This window comes from Gymnoscopelus braueri, assembly GCF_963280865.1.
Source record: "Gymnoscopelus braueri genome assembly, chromosome: 22".
Lineage (NCBI taxonomy): Eukaryota > Metazoa > Chordata > Actinopteri > Myctophiformes > Myctophidae > Gymnoscopelus > Gymnoscopelus braueri.
The window spans coordinates 16847626-16875448 of record NC_137624.1 but is presented as its reverse complement, the minus strand read 5'-3'; the positions used below and the strand labels follow the sequence as shown (position 1 = coordinate 16875448).

General features: G+C 40.6%; 1 protein-coding gene across 5 annotated transcripts in view; it reads left to right on the top strand.

Annotated features, from left to right (window-relative positions):
- The window catches only part of vav2 (vav 2 guanine nucleotide exchange factor), a 328621-nt gene that overhangs the window by 287113 nt on the left and 13685 nt on the right, over positions 1 to 27823 (top strand). For 2 of the 5 annotated variants that reach the window (XM_080418607.1, XM_080418610.1), the window contains exons 9-21: positions 9074 to 9173; positions 11861 to 11956; positions 16943 to 17011; positions 17675 to 17761; positions 20981 to 21066; positions 21814 to 21946; positions 22411 to 22425; positions 22767 to 22876; positions 23561 to 23662; positions 25815 to 25903; positions 26021 to 26034; positions 26424 to 26442; positions 26963 to 27090. In XM_080418607.1, coding sequence (XP_080274733.1) covers positions 9074 to 9173; positions 11861 to 11956; positions 16943 to 17011; positions 17675 to 17761; positions 20981 to 21066; positions 21814 to 21946; positions 22411 to 22425; positions 22767 to 22876; positions 23561 to 23662; positions 25815 to 25903; positions 26021 to 26034; positions 26424 to 26442; positions 26963 to 27090 — 1048 coding nt within the window. Of the gene's footprint in view, positions 1 to 9073; positions 9174 to 11860; positions 11957 to 16942; positions 17012 to 17674; positions 17762 to 20977; positions 21067 to 21813; positions 21947 to 22410; positions 22426 to 22766; positions 22877 to 23560; positions 23663 to 25814; positions 25904 to 26020; positions 26035 to 26423; positions 26443 to 26962; positions 27091 to 27823 lie in introns of all 5 variants that reach the window. The other 3 variants (XM_080418606.1, XM_080418609.1, XM_080418608.1) reach the window with 3 other exon arrangements.

Here is a 27823-nt window from a genome sequence, read left to right as displayed (position 1 = left end):
CAGGCCTAAATGTCATACCAGACCATTTAAATGAAGTGAGATACCTGTATGCACCCAGAGGATTGCTGGTCATCTTGATATAATAAAACAATAACGTTAAATGATACAGAATATACCATTAACCCTTTAAGACCTGGAACGCATCTGTGTCACTTCTTGATTTGAGTTAAAAAGCATAATTTTATACTTTGGCTAGTCAAAAATACGAGCTTGTAGATCTGCTATTTTCAAAAAATCGTGAAAATGTGTGCAAATCTTTGAATATATATTGTTTTAAAGCAAACATTGTTAACTACAATCTTTGCTTCTGGGGGGCCCTGGAACAACATATTTTGAGATGGGGGTCAGCGGCCAAATACATATAAGTTTGGGGGTCCTTGACATGAAAAAGTTTGAGCACCCCTGATATAGAAACATACGTTTTTCAAAAAACATGTTGGGATTTAGAAGACATTTGTAGAATCGGTTTCAGATCTTAATGGGTTAACGCTGTCCCAGTGCAGCGTTGTCGGCGTTATACACCTGGAAATGAGTTTGTTGTTGCGGTGATGTCATGATGATTTAGTATTCATATACGTTGTGAGCTAGATGGGCTATTCTTGGTCCGTGAAATACTGGCGCGCAGCGAAGTATAAATTAAACATTATTGTTGGTGCACTCCACATGCAGATAGATATAACCAATCAGACCACTTTCAACATTTCCCCAAGTCATTTCCGGGGTAATGCGGTCTGCGGATAGCGTTGCAATGCCTACCTCCGAGGTGCGTTATTGGAGGTCTTTGCCCCTCGTTCGGCTCCATTTGCTGTTTGCTGGATGTGTTGAGTGGAGGTGAGGGGTCCCAGTGCCCCCGTGTCAGAGGATATTAGCTGGCTCTACGGCCTGTCACTTTTGCTTTGCTGGGATATTTCCTCGGTAGCCTGACTTGGCTCCGCAGGGCTTAACAGGGGGGAGGGGGGCGGGGGGTGAAGGCCCAGGGAGCAGTTACTCGAAATTGTATTTTCTGTGAAATAACATGCATGACAGCATCTCCGTAATGAGAGGGAAGCCAACACGGCAGGAGCAATGGCACTGGAGGAATATAAAAAAAATAAGTTTGCCTTACGCTAGTAAACTCCACAACCCAGGGGGAAAGCTCAGCCTTAAGCGACTCCAGCGACCCTTAATATGTTTTTAGGAGTTGTTGGATTCCAGTTTTCCCCTGTTGATAAACCCTTTTACCTCCTGCCATGTCCTTCTATAACTGTTTTTACAATAACGTTTACAGAGAACCCAGTGAAATACTAACTGTCTGAGCCTTGCCATTTGAAAAGTAATGATGTTTATCTATCTGTTTAGACCTAAGCTCAGGTATACAGTAGGTGCTACTCTACCATGTATTGTGGTCCTCAAAACAGCCATTATGCTTTCATGTTCCTCTTGCATACATCAAAATCAAGACCATAATATCAATGTTATAAATAGAAAATGCAATATATGTGTCTGTGTCACTCAAACACGTACGCACGCACGCGTACACACACACACACACACACACACACACACACACACACACACACACACACACACACACACACACACACACACACACACACACACACACACACACACACACACACACACACACACACACACACACGGAACCTACAGTACAGAAAGAGAGAGAGCGAGAGGAATGGTTTAATTATGTGTGGCTGTGACTTTGCCAAATTCTGGAGAATAATCTAGCCTGGCACTGCTGCTTTAAATTAAGTCATTAGATGCATTTCTGCTAATTATTTACAGCTTATAAACCAAGTGCAAATCATAGAAGTAAAAATGAAATGATCTGGCTTGTAACTTGTTTACTTTTTGCTTCATTTGATGGTAGCCTACTCATGGGAGGGGAGTGGGCGGGAGACGAGTTCAAGTTTCCTGTATGTGGGGCAATTCTCAATGGATGAAGCCTAAAGAGCCAAGCCTTTTTAAGACTTACTTTCCAAAATAATAGGACATTAACTTAATTGTAACACTTGCTCTAGTTCGTAGAGATAAGATAAAAGATTGTTTTTAAAGCCATTTTCAGATTATGTTATCAATCAATCGACTGTGTTCCAGCTTGGATATACTTTTAAGTTCTTATTTATTTGTATCTTTATGAAAATATATTTCTCAAGGTTATATATTTGTTTTAATGTGGGGTCCAAATGCTCTCATGGTTGAGAACCAACCACTGAGATGGAGCTCTTCCATAGAGATGTGAAGACTGAAAGTGACGCATGGAGGGGGGAACGTTATTTATTTCAGTCCTGCTGTGATGTGTCCAGAGTCAGACGTCGAGGTGGGCTTGTCAGGGTGTAATTACGGTTGACTTTGCCAATTGGGTGTGTGTGTGTGTGCTCAAGCGTGTATGTGTGTCGTTGTCCCTTTTTGTTCAACTGCCTATCACTGCGACAAGAACAAACACCTCTGGAACTCCAGATCATGGAAAGAGAGAAAGATTGTTATTACATCTAAATGTACTGTAAATCCGTGTTTCCCAAACAAAGGCGCACGACCCATTTTTATGGGTCATGCGTAAATAAATATGCTGCTTTATTTTATTTTTTTACCATTCAAAATTTTTCCTGAATTCTTTTCATGTTGCAAAAGATTTTAGGGTGGGGTGACCTCCAGACATTTTCCAAAATGTTTAGAATAAGTGAAAATGTCAGATATGGAATTAATCATTGAATTAAGTGGTTAATTCATAAGGTATTTTGGGTCTGGGAAAGACACCAAATGATCTCTTTTGGGTCTTGAGCTGAAAAGGTTGGGGAACCGCTGATGTAATTAATGTGAACAGAGACATGGAGTGCCCACACATTGTGTGATGACTCTGTTTGTGTCTCACCCTTATATCCATACACCTCCTACTCGACCCTCGACTCGAACAATACAGTGATGCATGGCTGTCTAGATGAAAGGTTTAGGTCTAATAGCTCAGCTCTATTTATTAACCCATTAAGACCTGGGGCCTGATTCTACAAATGTCTCAAAAATTCTACAAAATAACTTATGTTGCTATAATATCAGTGGTTCTCAAACTTTTTCATGTCAAGGACCCCCAAAATTATATGTATTTGGCCGCAGACCCCCATCTCAAAACATTTTGTTCCAGGGACCCCCCTGAAGCAAAGATTTGAGTTACAAATGTTCGCTTTAAAAAAATATATATATTCAAAGATTTGCACGAATGTCCACGCTTTTTCTAAAATAGCAGATCTACAAGCTCATAGTGTGGCACTCGGTGCAGTGCTATGAGCTTGTATATCTGCTATTTTTTAATAGCCAAAGAAATCTAAAAGTTATGCCACAAAGTAAGAATGATGCTTTAATAATGTTAAAAGATCCTTCTTACTTTGTGGCATAACTCTTTCCATAAGTGTTGCTTGACAAAAACGTGTCAGTCAGTCACACACAAACACACGCGCACTGTGTTCATTGGCATGGCCTTACTTAGTATGGTGTGCTTGGTGCGTACACACATCCAGTCAATCTCTCCACACAGACCCCGAGGTGAGCTGTCCGCCGTGTTTCAACACGTTTTTGCATCCAGCTGGCAGCGTCCTCTTATGAACGCAGTAGATTTTCACTTCTGCACACATTAGTCCGACGGATGTCAAATCCACCATCCGCCAACACCGGAGTCTCCAGGCGGTATAGTTTCTAGAAAGAAGGCCGCTTGTTCTCGGTCACATGCTTGTCACCGTCATGATGACGTCCCCCCCAAAAACCCCTTGGAAATGAAAGCGATAGCTCCCTGTGGTGTATAACGCCGACGACATACTTCACGGGTGTGCGTGTGTTTGTAGTGGAAAAGAATGTATTGTGCTCTAGCTTTCCGTTTTGATGCTCTCTCTCGATGTTAATTTCGAAGCAGTCCACAATAACCGCAACGTGATCGCCAAAAGCCCCTCTACAACTTGTACGTGGCATGCTGACATTGTCTCCGCCAGGCCGAAAGGCATGGCGAGAGAGTATGTTTTGCACCCTGTCCGTCTGTGTGTCCCTCCTTCTGTCTGTGAACAGCTAATCTCCGGCACTGTTGGCCCGGTCACTGCGAAAAATGCCTTAAATCATGAACGCAGTGTGCAATTTCCTTGAAATTTTGCACACTCCCACTAGGCCTGTTATAGCACCACCAGCAGGTCTAATTTAGCAAAACAAATTTTTGGAACAAAATGCCTCAAATCATGAATGCAATGTCCGATTGCCGTGAAATGCCTAAGAATAAATGGCACCCTTTTCACATTGGCCTATTACAGCGCCACCAGGAGGCCACACTAACGTACCTGACCTGGCGGAGACCTGTGCTCCGAGGAGCACTTTTTCTAGTTTATACTCTGTAGTAGGACGGTGTCCTGTGTGGAAAATTGCAGATCTACAAGCTCACAACATGTCGCGTTGTGAGCTTTGTAGATGTGCTATTTTCCACACAGGACACCAGCATATAAATCAGGCTTGAGGTGTTTAAGTGTTGTAAATATAAGGTCTTTGATTATGGTTGGACACAATCTTACTTATTACATAAACATGTGAGTACTTTTTCCACACTGGTTAAGAGGAGCATTTGAAAAGGAGAACATTCGCAGGCCTGTCTGTTAGATGCAAGGAAAGCCGGTGCATCAGCAAGGCCATCACAACAGCGCAAACATGGAAATCACAGTGTAGTTACTTGACCTTCACGTTCTCCAACAAAGTGGTTAATTTCATCACGCCTGCCTTCCTGCCGTTTTCTCCAGCATTGTCCTTTGGGTGCGGTTTCATCCACCTCTGATCTCTTTGCACCTTCATGCACCAATGACCTCTGTCCAGCGAGATGATCCGCTTGGTGTTGCAGGTGCATTGTTGCACACCTGGTAGAACATGCGCTCGGTCCCCTCCGGTTAAACCACTCGTTGTGTGCGATGCGTTGCTTTGACCCCTGGGTGTCCAGTGTGTAATGAAGGATGACACTGTACCGTTTCATAAGCTGGTTTGACTGAGAAAAAAAACACACAGAATGTGTCATGTTCTCTCTCGCACGCACACTCACACACACACACACACACACACACACACACACACACACACACACACACACACACACACACACACACACACACTAAAGAAGGACCTCCGATTAACCCCAACTAGCTATGCTGTCTATTTCAATAAAGGTGAACCAACCACTTCTTCTTTTTTTTTGTAGTGTATCTATTCCCTTGGTACCTTGCCTTTGTTGAACGGATGAATAATTTAACATTTCCCTTGGGAAACTTTTGTGTAAGGCACCACACACATATGAATGTGAGTGAGTGCATATAGCACATAAAACATAACATCCAGCTTTCAAACACTATATGCCTTAAGTCAAATGTAATTTCAGTGCTTTCTTGTCGTGTCTTGTCTGCCTGTATTTTGTTGTTTCATATTATTTTTTATTTTTTTTATTATTTCTACCTCACCCTTCATTTCTGTTGTGAGCTTACAGATCAGCTATTTCCGCTATTTGACAAACAACAAAGTATTTAGGCTTTAGGGGGTTAAAGGGATAGTTCACCCATTTATTTTTATTATTATCGATTAGTCACCCCATGGACTTGAATTCATGGATATTTTTTTGTTTTTGTTGCATTCCTACGCCAATGATTTGATGACCAGCGGAATGGTAGGCATCGGTTCCGGTAGGAGACACAAAGGAGATTCTTTGTGTCTCCTACCTGAACCGCTGCCGGTCATCAAATTATTGGCTTAATAGGAATGCGACAAAAACAAAAAAATATGGGGTGACTAATCGATAGGAAATCGATAGGTCTTTGGGGTGAACTATCCCTTTAAACATGTCCCCAATCCTTTGTCCTCAAGACCACTTAACCACATAAACTCATCTGAACCATATAAACTCATCAGAACCCACATAAACTCATCAGAACCCACATAAACTCATCAGAACCCACATAAACTCATCAGAACGTAGCCAAATAAAAGAAGACCTTCACCTCCAATTATCTTCTGGTGACATAGCTTATGAGAGAGGCTGTCTCTCAGGCACCAGCCGCTGGATCCTCGCTGTATGCCGCTGCAATCTGCCTGCTGTCTGGTAATTGAACAAGGCTCCCATTAATCTCAATCACTTTGTGCTCCTTGAGGAGTCAGGAGCCGAAGGGGAGTTAAGGGGAGCTGGCTGTCTTACTCGTTGTGCATCAGGCCTTAATCAGGGCCTTGTTAGCCCCAGGCTAGTTTACCCTGGGGGGAGGTGGGGGCGTCAGGACTCTTCCTGAGCTCTCCATGGTAGTGATCATTACCGGATGATCACCGTGAGACCGGCTCTGACCAGTAAACGGTGGATTTGACTTGAGTGAGTGTGGTTAGAGGGAGAAGACGTCCTAATCTGAGGGAAGTTCTTGACCGAGGAGATCCTCCTCCCTTGGGCAGTTTATAGTCCTGGAGTGTTATTTAACACTGAAAGTCTTAAAACGGACCGCAATGGAAATAAGCCGCTGACTTTTTTGCGTTTATCCTTTCATTTTTTTTGCATTTTCCCCCCTTTTCCTCCCCAAATGTAGTCATTATCCCAATTGATTCCTCTTCACACACAATTCTGTGTTGTCGCTGCTGTGAGATCCAACCGACTCACCTGCCAGTGAGGAGCCCCCACTGGGAGGACGTGGAGCCTTCGCCCTACTCCTCCCGCCCAACACTCCCCGCTGACAGGTGCCGCCCCAGTCCCTAGGATTACTTGCAGTGACTATTACAATATCACCATTGTGTTCGTGTAGACGCTCCACAAAGCCAGACGCACCACGTTGGATTCGAAACCCAGAACCTCCGCTGTGGGCGTTTATCCTTTTGATAATGGTTTGACAATGTTTTATTATCAATAAAGAGGTCAAAGTCAAAGACCCCTGTAAGTCTATTTACTGCATATACCCAGCTAATCTCTCCCCCCTTCATTTTCTGACACTCATTGCGGCTAAAATGTTTATTTTACCCCTTTATTGTCTTCCTTAAACATGTATCATTATCTATATTCTTGTTATTATTGTTAGCACAGTCTGCAGAGCATGACACACCAACATTTTGCTGCTTGTACCTGTACGAGTGACAAACAAACCCTCTTGAATCTATTTGTTAGCATGCAACTCATTTGATGTGAGCTAAAGTCCAGCTTGGGCAAATAGTACAGTGTAGGATAGGATCTATCTTTAATGAGGGTGTCTTGTTGGATGCACTGTGGAGGTTCATCATTGACTAGTTTGACAATTCTGTCCCTGTATTACTAGAGAAACTGAAGAAGTTTGCACAGGAGATGCTGTTTTCCTGGCATTGCTCCTTGCGGCTCTCTTTGATGCGTTATGTTGAAATATTCTCGAATTCTTTGCAGCGGTGTCCGCCTCGTCTCCATCAAAGGGCTGTCAGAGGCACGATTTGACTTTAGGGTGCCAGCTTGCCGCTTCGCCTCGCTCTACTCAGGATTCAGATTAGGAGACTTGAGTGCCAAGAGCACCGGAGGGGTTTGGCATGAACAGCCGTGGCAACTGGCAATGCCCTAGTTTGAAAATCTGTGAGTGAGCAAGAGAAAATGTGCGCCACGTGCGAGCACTGCTATCCTCTGGGCAATATGACTTTGAACTACTTCCAATTTGATCAGATCTGTGTCAGAGTCCCATTGTGATATAATGAACGCACTCTTCATATCCTCCCTGTCCCAAATTAAGAACCCCCCCCCCCATCCCCTCCACCCCTCCCCTCCACCCCCACAGATAAGACGAAGCAGTCAAAGCAATCAATAGAAAGCACTGTCTTTCATTAGTGTGCTGTGATTACAGCTTATTTTGTAGAAGGGATGCCATTTCTCACAATACTGCCCTGGGACCAGAGTTCATTCATTACTTATTCATTGTATGCCATGCATATATATTTGGAATCATAATGAATGCATTCACATTCGTTTTACATCTGTCCCCTATGGTGCAAAGTGTTATTAATTCTGTTATACTGAACATCATTATTACTGTACCGTTCTCTGCCTAAAGGCTCCCAGACACCTAACGTCTAACTATGGAGACAAAAATTTATTTCCACTTGTTTTCCAATAACATGCTACGGCTGTTGGGAGCTTTAGGTTTATGTTATGTTTATTTTATTTGACATGGACATCACAATCAAATTGAACGAACCAGATGCATTGTTTAAGTGTATTTAAGTGCTGAATGTTTACTACTTAAACATTCATCAATGAAGAAAACAGCCTTATTTTATAGAATATCAGCCATATACTGTAAATAGTTCTTTTCAAACTCATTGTTCCCAAGGAATACCAACATGCAAGTCAAAATCTCAAGGCACACCTGTATTCATATCCATGCAAAATTCCGTCTGTAACACAATATTACGTTATTACACGTATCACATTGTAAACGTTATGTATTTTACTAATGCCAGAGGTGACGTGTGGACTCAATTCATATGACTTGGACACGACTTGTCACAAATGTTTTGATTTGAGTTACATTAACAATAATACTTTTACTGTGTACTGTATTGTACTATACCACCGTAACCACAGGGATGCTTAGTGAGGCCTCTAAGCTCTAAGTCTGTTTAGCTGTGGTGATACTGTGTGCATATCGGGGCATAATTAACAAGTCAGCATTGAAATGGGTAGAATTAGCGAGCCCAACACTTCTATAATAATCACTCCTGTTTATGTTTTATCAACGGTGTGTTTTGTTTCTCCTATATTCACTTGAACCCCAATGCCCTCTATTCTGGAGGGAACATTCGCCAGAAATAGCCAATCTACAAGCTCAGAATGCGTTGTGACGCGTTGTGAGCTTGTAGATTGGTTATTTGGCTATTGGCTAGATTGGCTATTTGGCTTGTATATCATCTATTTCTGGCGAAGAGATTCGGCGGAAACACAGAAACAAGACCAGAGAAGTACAGTTGCAACTCGTGTCCGTTTCTCTAGTTATAGAGGGTTTAGGTGGTTAACAGTACTGTGTGAATGTGGTGACAAGCAGTGACAGCAGATAAGTCACAGTTGTGTCATTCTGTCCGCCTCCAGGTTGCTGATCTACGGGCAGTACTGCAGTCACATGGAGAACGCACAGAAGACACTGGATGACCTCATAGCCACGCGGGAAGATGTTAAGATGAAAGTAGAGGTAATGAATCCACGACACACTCTCTCTAAATAACAGTGCAATTCATCTCACACAGCAGAAGATAAACATTATGTCACTCTGTGTAATTGCTGGCTGGTAATGTTTGAGATACCGTACAGTCAGTGTACTTATGTTTGTGCTGTCGGCAACACATTTATTTCTATTTTGTCATATGCAGTCAAATCTAGGGTTAATGTAACGCTGAAGAGTGTACAAATACAGGGTCCCCAGTCTACAGAATACGACACTCGTCCTGAAGATATAATTATGTAGGCTATCAGATCACCAACACAAACCACCAGAGTATGTAAATGTGTGTGGTCTTATAAAAATGTCTATGCCAAAGAAGGTCCAAAATGAGTGGAAAGTAGAAGTGGCCTTTCCTATTTCAGTAAGCACTCTCTCTGGGTACTTAAGAAGTAGCCCCCTAGTGGGCCTGCCTGGTAACTTCTATGCTATACACTCTCAATCAATAAACTGCTAGAGGAAAAACATAGTAGGCTAGATGGCTACGGGGGAAGCTTCCCAGGGCGGTATAATAAAGATGTACAGTACCTACAGTACCTGCGTACCCTTCTACGTATAAATACAAAGAGGTTCACCCTACTATATAAAAATGTTATATATAACATATGGTGATTAAGACCTTTGACATTTGTAACAAAAGTACAGGGATCTATGGTAAACACCTTAATTAGCAGGGAGGAGGCAGCATGCAATAATACAGCCCATTATGACGCCACAGTCCTTTACACACATGAATGTAGCCTGAGCAAGTTTCACTTTTACAAACATTCCAACTCAAAATATATATTTGTGTACTGTGTATTCCCATGCAGGAGTGTCAAAAATATGTATTTGGGGAGCAGAGACTGACACTTTTGTCATAACTGAGAACTTCTTGGAACATAAAAGATTACAGTCATCTAACAAGGGACATTCTTAAAAATCTCTGTAGGCTTGAAATCGCCTATAAGAGGACTAGCTAGAGTTACAGACCTGTAAGGGTACATTTGGTTCGATTTCTACACTCTCCGAGCCTCAGACCGGTCCACTTGTTTCCATTTTTACGCTTCAGATTAAATTAACCCATTGATACCTGGAACGCTTCTGTGTCACTTTAGATGCCTTTGGCTATTCAAAAATAGCAGATATACAAGCTCGTAGCGCGGCACCGAGTGCCGCGCTACGAGCTTGTAGATCTGCTATTTTTGAAAAATCGTGAAAAAATATATATTTTATTTTTTTCAAAAAACTGTTAGGATTTAGATTTTTTTTAAAGAATCGCCTCAGGTCTTAATGGGTTAACACAGAGGAATGTTCTGTGTAGGCCATTCATGCACACAGCAGCACAATGTGCCACAGTACATTCACATTCATTCATTCATTTTTTTCCCCCCTTCGTCGTCATTGTGTGTCGATAGAGTCCCCACTATGGCTCACACATATTCACGAGACATTCCATCATCAACAACAACAACAGTGAGGCCACTTGATTCTCTTACAAGGCTTTTTTTTCACCCACCCCTGGATTGTGCCAGCCACTTGCCATACAACAATTTCACCATTTTATGCTGAGTGATGAATTCCTTTCTGGAATGAATTCATCACACTCTCTGTGACTGCAGGGTGGATGGACGGAGCACAAAGAGAGGAGGGTCCCAGCAGGAGCTGTAAATGGTCGCTGTTGGGTGGAAACCTTGTATGTCCAAAACAACATTTTTCAGGAAATGCTTTCCATTGGTTAAATATTTATAAAACCACAGAAAGACTTAATCACTTTCAAACTGGTGTCCTTATTTTGTCATCATCGGAAAAATGTTCAATAAAAAGCAACGCCTTTTCAAGAATAGTAAAAATAGCTGAATATAGCTCAACATATTGCTACTTTCATACCATGAAATGAAAATAAAATAGGGCATTAATTCATGAAAACCCATAAAGACAGATGAAATGGAGATGCAAGGTTTCTGCCCGACAGTGATGAAATTGTGCACTCTGACCACGCAAGAGATCGTTCAATTTATCAGTGTCACCCCATACGACTCTTATTACAGCGATCTGCTGAGTAAAAGACTTCCATTGTTCACGTCCTAGTGAGTTCCTAGGTCTCCACCGGGATGAGGACAACTCTAATCCCTTCTCTTTTTTTTATTTTAAACCCAAGGTTTTTGTATACAAGGGCAGCGCGGGAAGCTGCTCCATTTTATGCCGTTAATACAAAGCCCCTCTCTTTCTGAGAGAGGATCTCTGTGTGAAGCTACCCGGGGCACTAATCACCTCCGTTTTGTCAACAGTTTCCAGTTCCCATTCTCTCGCCATGCTAAACATTGATCTACCTTAATCCCTCTATTACAGAATGGTGTTAGCTTTTTTTCTTCGCATCAGTCCAGACTCCAGATACTTCCAAATGGGGGATTATGGAGTGGAGAATTAGATGTGGGAACAAAGTATTAGACATTAATAGTAATGTAGTGGGAAATTACAATAAGTCCCCTAAGGCCAATGGCTGTTACACAGAATATCATCTTTATTTCTGCATCTTTTCGAAATTCTCTTGTGTGAAAACTAGAATAGAAGACTGGGCAAAGATAAAGATGGTCCATTTGATTCCATTGTGTACACGCTCTGAGTTAAATGAACACTGTACTGTGTGCACTGTCACTAAATGTGTTTGTCTTTTGTAGGAATGCACTTTGAAGGTCCAGGAGGGCAAGTTTAAACTGCAAGACCTCCTGGTGGTTCCCATGCAGAGGGTGCTGAAGTACCACCTATTACTGAAGGTGAGAGCCTGTCACACACCTACAACCGCTACACAGTACAACCTAAATATTTTAACCCTGGGGTCCCTATTTTGGGACATGTCATTATAGGTGAACAAACAAAAACAAACAAAAAACCCCAAAATTGCTTTAAGCTTCGAGATTGGCAGTTATTTTACTACTAGAGCACGGTTCTTAGACAGTTTTTCAGGCCAAGGACCCCCTAGCTGAGTGAGAGATGAAGCGGGGACCCCCCCTCTATATTGTATAATGTTATATATTCATATTTAGTGTTTCAGATTCTTTTTTTTTTACTTGGTCTGCTCTTTTTTTCCCTCTACACCTATACCTCTTCGCCAAAAATAGCAGATCTACAAGCTCACAATGCCTCGCTCTGCGAGGCATTGTGAGCTTGTAGATCTGCTATTTTCGGCTAGTGTTCCCCTCAGAATAAGGATGCTAGGGTTGTATGTATGGAGATCTCTGTATCTGTCTGTCTACCTGTGTCCCTTTTATATCCAAATATATAGAAAAATCTCTGTATTTATTGGTCCTTGTCCCTTTAATGCCCATGTATGGAGATCCCTGATGTCATCAGTATATGCCCATATATTGGCATGCCCATATATGGGCATATACTGATGACATCAGGGATATCGGGTATGGTCCCCCCGTCGGCCTTCCCATTACCCAAATTTTATATAGGATTACAATGTTTCTTGTAAATGTTTCAAATAGGACTCAAGTGGTTTGATTAAGAAATTGACCCATAGGAATATTTTAATGAAGAAAAACAAATCACCCCCTCCTCATTGTCAAATTTTAAGTTTGACAATATTTGACTATTTTACTCAAGTTTATAATCTTTCTATTTTTAATGTGGGCTGCTACTGCATTTGACTGCTAAGCCCCCACTTCTGTGAACAAGTAACAAAGTTTGCCAGGTTGTAATACCAGATAACCTTTCTTGTCCCTGTCCCAGGACCCCTGTCTGGGCGTTCGTCTATAAAACAGGCTTGGCACTATAAATTCCACCATGATTAATTGACTAATCAGCTCAATTATGGATGAGCATGAGTTTATGAGGTTGTACTTAATTGGACCCGGTGGAGGCGAGAGATCTCTGCCAGATGATTGTGAGGCTTCATGGAACGGTCTGTGTGGCTTTCTATATAGGCAGTGGTGGACCGTACAAGTACATTTACTTGAATATGGTACTTTTTGGAGTATTTATTTTCCTTTTTTAAAGCTTTCACTCCACTACATTTCAAGTAGAAATATTATACTTTTGAATCCACAACATTTCTAGGAAGGGACTCTTGGGACCTAAACTTATTAAGTACATTATGAATTAACCATTTAAGCCCTATTTCAAATATTAGAGGTTCGGGCCGCTATGCAGTGGTGGAAAAAGTACTCAAATATTTTACTAAGTACAAGTATCAATACTGCAATATAGAAGTACTACATTTACTTGAGTAAAAGTACAAAAGTATTGGTAACAAAATGTACTTAAGGTACCAAAAGTAAAAGTACAAAAAAAATTGAAAACAGCAGATCTACAAGCTCGCAACGCGTCACAATGCGACACGTTGTGAGCTTGTAGATCGGCTATTTTCAAATAGCCTATGTATAAAATAGGGCTGAAGGGGTTAATGTATGTTTTATAATGTAATAATTTATATCTGTAAAGTAACTAGTAACTAAAGGTTTCAAATAATTGTAGTGGAGTAAAAGTACAATATTTGCCTCTGAGATGTAGTGGAGTAAAAGCAAAAGTATAGACAATTGGAAATACACCAGTAAAGTAAAAGTTCCTCAAAATTGTACTTACGTACAGTACTTGAGTAAATGTACTTAGTTACTTTACACCACTGCCGCTATGCAGCCCTCACATCTAGAGTTCAGGCCGCTATGCATCCAGTGGTTTGAAGTCGATCGGTCCCATATTATGCACAACAGCATATCTGGGCATAGAGGTCGGATCTGTGGCTCTGGGCAACCGGATCTCTGTATCTGTCAGTCCATGTCCCTTTTATGCCCATATATGGAGATCGCTGATGTCATCAGTATATGCCCATATATGGGCATGCCCGCTTTTGTGTCCCCATATATGGAGCTGACTGATTTGTTTGCGCCTGATGCCATGACGCCATCCGTTGGGAACTCCTTATATGGTTATGTCTGAGTCATGGTGACATGAGCGTGACGACGTGGTCCGCCCGTCCGTCCTCCATTACGGCAATTCTAATATAGGATAGTGAAAATAGAGCTTGTACAGTAGCTCTGTTCTTTTGTTTTTGTTTTTCCTTTTTTTAATGTTCTAAACTTCAATACAAATGCAATGATATTAAAAAAGAAAATGTACTTTGTAATTTGTACTTTTTAATACTTGGGTATTTACTTAAAGTATATACTTTGTCCACCACTGTATTTGAGTGAACGGAGACCCGGTGGGATTCTGGGAAAGGCACTGGGGTCAAATCAGCCGTGTTGTAATTGGATTAAACCCACTCCATTTCACTCCATCCCATAGCTTTGCGGTGAATAATTTGTATGCTGAGGGCCTCAGGGCATTTTTAGACTGACAAGTCGTGTGTGTGTGTGTGTGTGTGTGTGTGTGTGTGTGTGTGTGTGTGTGTGTGTGTGTGTGTGTGTGTGTGTGTGTGTGTGTGTGTGTGTGTGTGTGTGTACACAATGTCCGATCATGCCTTAGGGCACATCTTTGCTTGATGTTCTGGGTGTTGTATATCTCACCGTGGTGTTTCCATAATACTGAACCAAGCCACCTCGGAAAACTACATTCAATGTAAATATTTTAAAAGTTATTATTGCCATTAAGTTCAGGTTGAATGCTTGATGAATCAGGGATATAAGTGAGTGATCCTATTTGGACAAAGCTTGAGTAATGCAGTGATGGAAAAAGTACCCAAATGTTTTACTTAAGTAAGTAAAAGTCCAGAATTCAAAATTTACTTGACTAAAAGTATTGGCATCAAAATGTACTTAAAGTACCAAAAGTAAAAGTAAAAGTACTATGTTTGAAAATAGCAGATCTACAAGCTCACAATGCGTCGCGATGCGACGCGTCGTGAGCTTGTAGATAGTCTATTTTCAAATAGCCTAGGTATAAAATAGGGCTAAAGTGGTTAATGTATGTTTTATAATGTAATAATTTATATCTGAGAAGTAACTAGTAACTACAGTTTTCAAATAATTGTAGTGGAGTAAAAGTACAATATTTGCCTCTGAGATGTAGTGGAGTAGAAGTAAAAGTATTGGAAATTGGAAATACTCAAGTAAAGTAAAATTGTGCTTAAGTACAGTACTTAAGTAAATGTACTTAGTTACTTTCCACCACTGATGTAATGTACATAAGTATGTAAGTATATTATGTTGTATCGCTGTTTCTCACAACCCAAAGTAAGTCTGACCTTGTCTTCATAAAATCTCTTTGTATAATCTCAAATAAGTCCTACTGGCATAGCAAGCTGAAATGTTAATGTTTTTTTGTTTTGTTCAAGGTTTGTTCAATGTTATTTAAGGGAGCTTGGTGTGTGTTCCGCTCTGAATCATTAAAGGATCTGTCTAATTGCAAACAGAGTTCAATAGTCAAGGTTGGTCTTCACACCCGAGAGTCATTTAAGTGAAGTGGAATTAACTCATTCAAATAATTACTTTAACCTTGCACTGTTATGATGTTCATTTTAATTAGATTTTTCAATTAGCAGTGCTAAGGGCAAGTTATCCAACGCAAAATAAAGATAATGAAAGACGATTAGTTATTCTGTCACTGGCACATCCAAAAGTTTAAAGTTTAAAGTACTGCAGAATCAGATGTCAGTAATCCAGACAGACCCACTGTTATAATATGAGGCATTTCAATCCACCATGCTCTCATCAGCTTAAAATGATACACCATCTAACGCAGTGGTTCTCAAACTTTTTTATTGAATTTGCGCACATGTCGTGGGTTGCAGGTTTTTGGGCGTCTTTTAAAAAGATGGTGGCTTGTTGAAAATCTAACAAGTGACCATTTATTTGACGTGTACTGTATGCAGCTTTGCGTGAGGATTCGGGAATGGGTGAATAAACAATGCGTCACACTGACTGACAGTCTGCTCACTAGTCTAATGATATCAAAGGGAAAGGGGTTCATATTCGCTCTGCCCCCGATTCCCCACGGAAATATCCCCGCCCTTCTCCCCCTCCTCAGTGTTATACTTTGTTCGCATCAGGTTAAAGTACATTGTTTTTCTCAGTAGCTTTCAGGCACAGGCTCTGTATTCATGACTGCTGCAAGCAGCAGCAAGGAATATACGGCCATGTTCGGCTTGTTTTGTCTTGTATTTTGAGGTTATTGGTTTGCTTGTTTTTGGAGGTGAGGTTGCTTATTTCTCTCGTGAGAGTTGGCAACACTGCCCCATAACTCTGAGTTACTGACCTGTAAGAGTCCATTTGGAACCCCCTCAAGGAGGGCCCTTGCGCTGCACTTTGAGTGCAGTGCTGAACGCGCATACGAGTCAAAATGAAACGCCCATTGTTAATTTATATGTTTATCAGATTGTGTAATGCAATTCATGAAACACTTTGTGTTTCTTTCAGACAAACCTCTGAGGTGTAGAAACAGACAGGAATATTCATGAAATGTATTGCATTGCTGTTTCATCTCTGTGCTCATCTGTTGCAACACAGTGGGGCTACCAGAGTCAGAGATGTTCAGTGTGGATTTAGTTTTTATATAATTGCCCTGAATATAAAAAATGCAAAAGGCATGATATTCATGAAGGAAGTTGTTCTGTTTATGTAATCTCAGCTCAGATCAGTTGAGGTCAACGTTATTGCATGTGTATTATCATTTTACAGAGACTTAAAATAACTTTACTCTTACACTTCTTTCGACAGGGTAAGAGTTGAAATATTTCTTAAATGAAGGGAGTCAATGATATAGGGTATACATACACAATATAAAGTACATCATTACATTGCATTTCTTTTCCTCCTCAGGAACTTTTAAGTCACTCACCTGACCGACCAGAGAGACAGCAACTCAAGGAGGCATTGGAGGCTATGCAGGTCAGACTGTGTTGTTTATTCACATTTTGATTGCGTGTGTGCATGCGCGAGCGTGTGTGTGGTTGTGGGTGTGGGTGTGCAAGTGTAATTAAGTAAAAGTATCAATACTGCAATGTAGAAATACTAAATTACAAGTAAAAGTCCGGTATAAAAAATTTACTTGAGTAAAATTACAAAAGTATTGGCATAGAAATGTATATATTTTTTTTTACTTAAAGTACCAAAATTAAAAGTACTCATTATGCAGAATGTCCCATTTCACAAGTTTTAAAATTTTTTTTTTCTTCAAAATAGCATATCTACAGCGAGCTTGTCAGCTTGTAGATCGGCTATTTTCAAATGGCCAAAATATATATACTGTAGGACTGAAGTGGTGTATGTTTTGTAATAATAATCAAAATCTACAAAGTAACTAGTAACTCAAGTTTTCAAATAATTGTAGTGGAGTAAAAGTATAATATTTGCCTCTGAGATGTAGTGGATTAGAAGTAAAAGTGCCACCACTGCAAGTGTGTACATGCACTCCAAAACAACTTTGCTCCGCAGTGCTCCAGGCCAAAGCTATAGAAAGTGTTTTAGCTCCAAGTAAATCTGTCATCATGATATGACAGATTTCAGAATGATTTACAGTTGGATGATAAACTGTAAATGTTGCTCTTCCAGGACCTGGCCATGTACATCAACGAGGTGAAGAGGGACAACGAGACACTGAAGAAAATTAGCGAATTCCAAAACTGCATTGAGAACCTCGTAAGTGCTGTTGTATGAAGTAATACGGGACCCCTCCTCAACCACAGCATCATCCACATAGAGCAGGGGTTTTCAACCTTTTTCATGCCAACGACCCCTAAATTGATATACATTTGGCTGCGGATCCCCATCTGAAAATGTTTTGTGCCAGGGACCCCCAGAAGCAAAGATTTGAGTAAAAAATGTTTGCTTAAAAATATATATATATTCAAAGATATGCACACATCCCCTGGTACACCCCCCCCCCCCCCCCCAAGGAACACTGGTGGTCCGCAGACCACTGGCTGAGAACCACTGACTTAGAGGATTGTGTTATGTTTTATACCTAATGGAATGTTTGCAATGTTGTTTGAGTCTGTTGTTGCACCATTAACCACTTTCAACCTTTCAAAAGAAAAAAATAAGTCCCTTTCCTTGTTTTCCTTATTGCTTTGAACTAAACAGTGGTTGAATAGGTCCGCTCAGTATAGTATATTAATTACTGCACAGTATATACAGCATATGCAGCAAATAAGACCACTTCACCCATTTTCAACCTATGTTCATATAATTGGTCCTCACTAATGCACTTTATGAGATGTCACCATTTCTGTCTACTCACTCTGTGTCTCAGAGGATGGCTGTGGGCAGTTCTGAAACATTTCAAACAAGATTTCAATATTTTATGAATTCAAGAACAATGGCTTCTGTTTCAGTGTGCTAACGTTCAAGGAAGAGAAAGGCTGTAGTTTCTATTAGCTTGAAATACCCATCAATGACGTCATTGGTAGGCAGGTTTCGCAACTGTCCATATCCCACCAATGAGACTCGATGTAATTAGACAGAAATTGTGCCATATGGCGCAATTTTATAGTGAGCATTAGTGAGGACCAATTATTTGAAGATGAAGAAATGGGTTTAATATACAGTACCACCATTGTGGAATTTAGATTTTTGTTTTAAATAGTTCAGCAGCATGATGAGCTCTTGAGAATGGGAGAGTCGGTAGCCATCTTTGAAATATCCAACAGTGTGGAATCATTTCTATCTTGCATCATCTTCCTGTGCCAGTTTTCTGCAGTCATCATGTATCTAATAAATCACATAGTCTTCCAGAGCATGAACAGACAAGTTGAGTGGATTGTAGAAACTAGTTTTCTTTACCTTACATCACCTCTGTCTGTCTGTCTGTCTCTCTATAAATGGTGCATATATAATTTATCTGCTTTTATCCTAAACGCTTTACAATGTACATTACATTCACCCATTCACACACACACACACACATTCACACACCGACAGTGGAGGAAACCATGCAAGGCACCAACCTGCTCATCGGGAGCAATTAGGGGTTCAGTGTGTTGCTCAAGGTCACTTCAACACTAACTCTGGGGGAGTCCGGGATCGAACTGGGAACCTTACGTTTCTACCTCCTGAGCCACTGCCCCCCCCCCCTTCTCTCTCTCTCTCTCTCTCTCCCCCCTCCCCACACCCTCAATTCACCATCTCTCTCTCTGTCAAGGCCAGTGTGTTCATTTCCGTGCAGTTGGAGCCCCAGCCAGTGGGAATGCATTTTTAAAATGCTTTCCTTGTCTTCTCATTATATCCCTGACAAAGCACAACCATTATTGTCACAAGGTTGTGCGATATAAAGAAGGAATCACATAGCAGCTGGTCTGTAACATTGTGATTTAAATAATGCAGAAGACAGTGCTTTAGGGTGAACCCCCCCCACGGCTTCTCAACGAGGGGTCCAGGGACCCCCAGGGTTCCTTGAGGGGGTTCCAGGGCGGTCCGCAGGTAAATGATTTATAGTTTGGAACCAAATGGACTCTGATGGGTCTTTAACTCTGAGAGTGTACAAATGGAACCAAACCATTTGGTTCCATTTGTACACTCTCAGAGTTAAATTAATACCTTTGAGGACCCCAGAGATACAACATTGTATCAAATGGGGATCTGTGGCTTATGTATATCAAACTGAGGGTCCTTGAAATTCAAAAGGATGAAAACCACTGGCTTAGAGTATTGTCTGTCTGTCTGTCTGTCTGTCTGTCTGTCTGTCTGTCTCAAACTCTGCATTGAGGACCGCCTGACAGCCATCTATTTCCTTTCTATGTTCACAGACTGAATAGGTTCACTCCAAGCAACGTTTGTTCTTTTAAAGAAATGTAATCATAACATAAATATTGGCTCTTTATTGTGCCACGGACTGCCAGAGGATTTCCGACTTCTCTGTAGCCGTTGGTTTGTTTACATTACTCATAGTTTCACATTAAAGTGAGAATAAATCAGATTCAGAAGCAGTGTATTGCCAAGGGTGGCGGTCATTCAAAGTGTTTGCTTTGGCAATACATCATTAACACAGGACCATTGATAAAGATCATGAACATAATGGGCTTACATCAAGGTTGAAGGTTTCTATTGTCACATGAAAAGAAGCATAAAGTCTGCACACCGGCAGAGAGAAAGCTCTAAAGTCCTGATGAAGATCTAAACTGATCGAGAAACGTTGACAAGCAATAAATAAATAAACGGAGCTTTCTCTCCACCGGTGTGTGGACTTTGTTTTTCTTGTGTTGAAGTGCCGTTCGTCCTGCACCTGGGAATTCACGCGCATGTGCGTGCATTCATGCATTTTGTTTAGTCATGGCCTTACATGGCAGGCAGTGAAGTGATCGTACTTAGAGCCTATAGTCAACAGTGTGAACTAATTAAAAATACATTAAGAAGATAAAAAATTAAGTATCGTCAAACGGGACATTGTAGAACACACATTCCAAGAGGGGACTATTAGATCAGTGGTTCTCAAACTTTTTCATATGAAGGACCCCCAAAAGTATACATATTTGGCTGTGTACCCCCATCTCATATTTTGTGACAGTGACCCCCAGAAGCAAAGATTTGAGTTAAACGTGTTCGCTTTAAATATATATATATATATTCAAAGATTTGCATAAATCTTCGCGGTTTTTCAAAAATAGCAGATCTACAATATCTCTGCTTGTATATCTGCTATTTTTGAATAGCCAAAGTATAACATAATAAACATAATGGTTAAAGTGGTTAAAATGATTGTGACGCCATATTAACACATTTAGCTGGGGACCCCCTGGTAACCTCCCAAGGACCCCTCGGGGTCCCCGGACCCCACTTTAAGAACCAATGCTGGTGGATAACATGTGGAGCTGATCTATACTGCAGTGAATTGACCCTTGCATGTTTTTCTGACCTAAGCAGCAGGTGAAACTGGAGGAGTATGGCAGACCAAAGATAGATGGAGAGATTAAGGTGTCTTCTATTGTCAACCGAACAAAGCAGGACAGGTGAGTTCTCCTGTACCAAAGTGAACCACTTAAACCCTCTGTACTCAAAGGGACCTGTGTTGGGTCTGTACTTGGTCTGCTCTTGTTTCCTTCTACACCAAATCTCTTTGCCAGAAATAGCATATCTACAAGCTCACAATGCATCGCAATAATGTGATGCTTGTGTACGTTACTAATGCATTAGTTACGGGCAATATGTTTAATGTACACATGTGTACATTAAACATATTGCCCTAAAGAAAACAATGTTAGATAATATTAGATGCATTGTTTTAAATGTGTACACTTTCATTGTTTTATTTAGCAAGAAGTAAAGAGATGTAAATAGACTAAAATGTGAAAACTATGAATCAATGTGCAATTTCAGTTAGAACTACTTTTCATGGCAAGTTATGACATTAATAGTGAAAAAACTAAACAAACTGAATTTAATAACTGTTGTGTAATTTGATAACCTTATTAATGTATATTATGTTCAAAATCAACGCAATCAACATCTTTATTATGTTATATGCAGATTATTGCATTATGAGTTTTATTTTAAATTATTTTACATTATGTAAAGTTATTGCTTTGTTAGTTGCTACAGTACATCGAGGAAACAGAAGTGAAGGTCTGTCATATGGGTTGGAACGTTCACTGTTGTGGTCTGGTTGAAAGCCTCTATTGTAGATGTAAAAAATAAAGTAAAACATTTATTTCTGCTCACATTCAAATCCATCCATAATCTGTTGGCTATGTCTATAGGTATATATTCCTGTTTGACAAAGTTGTCATTGTCTGCAAGAGGAAAGGCTACAGCTATGAGCTTAAAGAGATTATAGAACTGCAGTCGTATAAAATGTCGGATGATCCCATGAACAACAGAGACATGAAAAAGGTAAGACCCCCCAGCTTGGACACACACACACACACACACACACACACACACACACACACACACACACACACACACACACACACACACACACACACACACACACACCACCTTTTATTGTAGTAGGCTTATTGAAGTCATTGTAGGTCATGAATTATCCTGCATAGTCATTATAAATGGTGTCCTTGAGTTGAAGGAGTGTGTTGATGGCCATTTCAGATACAGACCTCATCAGTAATGCATTGCAGTGTCTGACATGCATTGTGCTCGTCTCTCATGCTTTTAAAGGCCATGTAAATGTGATGAAGGTCATTTACAATTCATACAGACATAGCGACCGACCTATCGCAGTGCATTCCGCCACCAATCTAACATTGGCTTTGTTTTGGTTTTGAATCTGCATGTGTCCGTGTTGCATGTGTAACTGGGTCTCCTCTCTGGTGTCTTTCTTTTTGCATGCTTACCAGTCAAGTGGAAAAATGGTAAGCTGAAGTGACCCCCTTATTTGACTCATTCTTCTCATAGCATCCTATAGTGTTGGCAGTCGTGGTGTGTTTTTGGGTGTCATGCTGTGATTTGCATGTCCACCCACTGGCTCTGTGATTCCCTCTCCAGCTTTTGGGCAGACGCATCGATAAGCATGCAGAATTTATCTTGTAATACTGAAGGAATTTAGAAAATACAAAAAAATAAGTAAAATAGGCTACATGCGATACAGATTGCTATTTCTGTCACAGATGTCACAGGCCTTTTTGTCCCTTTTTTTTGTTCCCATGTGTCTCTCTTGTCTACCATTCGTTCCTCACTCAATCTTTCTCACCAGTGGTCGTATGGCTTCTACCTGATACACCTGCAAGGGAAGCAAGGCTTCCAGTTCTTTTGCAAAACCGAAGACACCAAGAGAAAGTGGATGGAGCAGTTTGAGATGGCCATGTGAGTGCCGTTGACACACCGACATCAGCACAGTTTGACTGGTAACAGTGTGGTCTCGCGTAGCAAAACGACTGGCCATCTCCTGTCTGGTTATGTCTGGCTCCTGACTGTTATGTCTGGTGACATCTGAATTCAGTGTAGTGACTAGAGCAGTGGATTAAATGACTGCAGACAAACCTTCACCTACTGCTTAGAAAACAAATATTGCCATCCTGTCCTGATATTAAGATATTAAGCACTGCCCTAAAGTCTTTGGATTGGTTCTGCAGTTATTTGTTCTAAATATCTGAATTGTTAGCCACTACATTGAATATAGTGAGTATCGGTAGGCAGAGAGCTCAGATTATTTTCTGGCTACATGAGACTAGGGAACAGTGCTGCTTTACAACTATGCTTGCACACAGGTACGCATTTCTGCATATTCTCTGTTTTTATTTGTACATACTGTATGTACTTAGTCGAGATTTGGGTTGTACTGTACTGTCTTGCACTGGAAAATGTGTAATTTTGTATGCATTTATTATTTATTTTGTAAGATAGTGATGTTGCACCCTCTGTTATTTGTGTAGATACTTTTGTATTTAACTGGCTGCTCAGGGATAAAATAAGTTTAATCTTATCTAATCTTACTCGGCCAGTCAGTTTGATTTCATGATTATTGATTCATGTCCTCCAATCACCAAGGTCCAACATCAAACCTGAGAGAGCCACAGCCAATCAGCACAATTTCCAGATGCATACGTTTGATAAGAACACCAACTGTCGAGCCTGCAAGATGCTACTGAGGTACAGTAATGACCCTTAACTCCAGTGTTCATTTTTACATACCACTTAGTGTCAAAGTACGCGTGTCAAAATATGCATAAACATAGAGGGATAATAATAGATAAACATGGATAGAAAGATTTAATTGGGACCTTAATGTCTTCCGAAGGCTGGAAACTATTATTTTCGCTCCTGTCTGTATCTGTACAGATCGGCATGAAACTTTGCACGCACACTTCCAGTAGGCCAAGGAAGAGCCTCTGCCTCAAATTTTTCAAATTGGCCTCATGATGGTGCTATAAAAGGCCTCTTCACATTTTTGCCTATAACTCTTGAACTGTAGGTCATATAGTAAAAAAATAAAATCCAATCCAGGCTACGCCCATTTCCGCCTGATAAAATGTTGCGTTTCTATCTACGACTTTTTTCTCCCTAAACTCACACACTCGCACTCATATTCCATTCCAACTGGCTAGGACTGACTTCCAAAGTTTGCAGGCCCTGGGTAGGCAACCCGGCCTGGCGGAAACCTGTGCTCCAAGGAACTCAAATAGCTGAATCAGTTGCAATGCACCTGATACATATTTATTCTATTTTTTCCCGAATTTCAATCTTAATCACAGACTAAATTACACACAATCAGCTCCAGGTGCTTGAAATAAAAGTGAAGAAAAACAACAACATTGGGATTAATTACTCTTAGCAACTTTAGAGTCAAATATGACATTTATTATCATGTATAAAATGCCTTCAGAGTAACCATTCCCTGCATTCCGATGCTTTGCGTAATTCCTCTAGTGTGGTAGATATCAGCCCACTGTGACCCATGCTACCGAATCTCCACTTTGACCACTAGCACAGTTAGCTGGATAAACTGGATTCTACATACTGTATTGACCCACACACTTCATGGCATGGCTGACCTAAATTCACAGTCCTAGTGGAAGCAGAGAGCTAATTACAGCTTCAGCGCTAGTGGGTTCCACTGTGATTTATGGCAATTTTCTATTAGACATGGCAGTGCAGAAAGCATGAAGTGGTGAAGTATACATAACAAAACTGCATTGTAATGTTACCCACCTAGTTTATGTGGGTTTAATCAAACTAGGACAGTGGTTCTAAACCGCCCACAACAATAATTAGTGTATAAAGAAGGCATACAGTAACACAGTCATTTATATTTAAAGGGATAGTTCACCCAAAAAATGGAGACTTGAATTCATGGATAATTTTTTGTTTTTGTCACATTCTAAGCCAATAATTTGATGACCAGTAGTCAGGGGTTCCGGTAGGAGACACAAAGGAGACTCTTTGTGTCTCCTACCGGAAACGCTGCCGAAAATCAAAAAAATATCCATGAATTCAAGTCTCCATGGGGTGACTAATCGATAAAAAAAAGAAGTGATTTTGGGGATGAACTATCCCTTTAATGTAAACATTTTTAATATTTAACATTTCTGATGTTAAAGCCGGATTTATACTTAGTTGCACATAGGTATCACATGCCCATCTACAAGCTCACAACTTGTCGCATTGTGAGCGTGTAGATCTGCTATTTTTGGTGTGTGACACCGGATCACCCCCTTAACAGACAATATTTCAATTCAAGCTTTTTTCCCCATAGTTCAAAATTCTTCTTAAATTTAATGGACCTAGCATATTTTTGATACCGTTAACTATGGACCACCTGTAATAAAGCCATGGACCACTAGTGGTCCCTGGGCCACTGGTTGAGAAACGGTGAACTGGGATGCCTCTGTGATCTTCAAAGGCTGAGAGGAAATGAATGTAGGTAGGTAGCAGCAGGATGTGTAACCTAAGCAGGGAGTTCCCTTGTGTTTTGTAGTTACAGTAAACGGGCATACATTATAGGGCATACATTATTGGGCATACATTATTGGGCATACATTATGTGCGGCTCATGTTTCCCTGACTTGTGTTGTTTCTTCCTGTATGTTTGTTTATGGTGTTTTTGCGTGTGCGTGCTCACACATGTGCGCGATTATGCACATACATACAGCACTCACAGTACGACAGTGTGACTGTGGGTGATTATGCTCAATGAAAGCACACACAAATTGTGCTAAGGTGTGAGGCACCTCATGTATTTCCTATTTATAGTATACACATTTTTTTCTATATGTTTACGCCTGTGCATTTGTGCGTCCACCAGAGGGATCTTCTATCAGGGTTATTACTGCTCACGCTGTGGGACAGGAGCACACAAAGAGTGTCTGGAAGTCATCACCATCTGCAAAATCAGTAGGTGTTCGATACATTTGAGACTTAACACCCAGACGTTCCTATTGTGCTCAGCGATAATTAGATCCGTGCTGATGCTTCTCTGACAGCCCGTGTCCCCTTTGTCTTCTATTCCAGGTCCTCTTGATTTGGTGAGTGCATCCTTCGTCGGTGAACGCAACGGAGCCGTCAGCCCTCATGTATTGATCACATAACTATGTTTTGTCAGGTGTCCCTGTCTTAAAATTGTATGTTGTGTGTGACATAAAACACAACCTATGTTTGCTTAACCTTAACCTATAGTGTCCTATTCTGGGCATGTCATAATGGGGGAACATTCAGCAGAAATAGGTGAACATTTTGGCAAAAATGGGGTAACATTCGGCGGAAATAGCAGATCTACAAGCTCCCAACGCATTGTGAGCTTGTAGATCGGCTATTTTGGATTTTTGACTTAAAGCAATGTATATATATATATTGTATATAGGGTTCAAATAGTTAATCTACATACTGATTGCATTTTCTTGTTCCCTGTTTATAGGAACCAGGGATGTCATCGGGTAAGTGTGATTGAGTGCTGCAGAAATTAGCAACAAATCATGTTTAGGGACGATTGAACATGATTCAGAACAGCACGAAGCTAGAGATGAGGCTGTTCTGTTCTCTGACACAAGCTGTCACAAGTTGGTTTAGGGCAGGGTGGAGTTGGTTCTGCTACAGCTCTCTGCTGCCACCTAGCAGACTAGTCAATCACAGGAAAAGATGCCATGTATTGATGGGGCAGGTCAAGATCTAGAATTAAAAATAATTGAGGTGATATTATTTTTTTTATGAAAAGGAATGTTTGCTCCATAATGCAATGATAATAAAAAAAAGTGCTTATTATGTTTTACTGCTCTTTGTTTCCATTTATTTTATTTTATTTAAAACAATAGGAATCATCCCCATGCATGATGATGATTGATTCCCGGCTTTATTTTCTCCCCTTTCTTTTATTGTGTGTTGACTTATTAGTTAAACCACTTTTAATGCGTTGTATGATCATTTTATTGCATCAAGCTAATGCTTTTTTATTCTTAGGTCCTAAGATGGTGGCAGTGAGGAACTATCATGGTATGCCAGCACCTCCAGGAAAGCCTCCCCTCACCTTTCAAACAGGAGAATTCATTGAACTGCTGAAGGGAGACCCTGACACCCCTTTTTGGGAGGTACGCAATGTTATTGAAAGGAAACCTAGCTCATTTTAGACATCAGAAACCTTGTGTGGTGTGCGTTCTTGTTTTTAATGTTGTGTCTGTAGAGTGGGTGGTGGGAATTCTGAGAAAATTAACCACATGATGTCACTCTGGTAATTTGACTCACTCGTGCTAGATACAAAACTAATTTAACATGCTATGTTGTACTCGACTTTGAGAAGGAGTGCTCATCTGCTAACTAACACAACAATTAGACTAGTCATACAATCTCTAGTGCTGTCAAATCTGGACTACTGTCCTGTTATCTGGTCTAGTGCATCAAAGCAAAAAACATGGTAAACTTCAGCTTGCTCAGAACAGAGCGGCAAGACTAGCACTTCACTGCTCTGTCAGGAGTAGGATGCTATGCATGCCAGGCTGTCATGGACGAGGGTGGATGAAAGACTGGCATGCAGCCTTATTCCGTTTTTAAAGAATGTGTATTCCTCACAGAAACCCCTCAGTTTGTTTTTACATCTACTACCTGCAAATGTAATACTAGACAGGCGCATGGTCACTTTACTTTATCTCTGCCCAGAACCAATGCACTTAAGAAAACAGTAATGTACAGAGCCATTGCATACTAGGATATGCTCCCCCCACATTTGACTTTTTTTTTTTTCTTTTAAAAAGAAACTTCAGGAAGCAATAATCAGAAAGGAAATTAGATTAAGTTGTTATTATTTTTGGTATTTTCGGACAGACT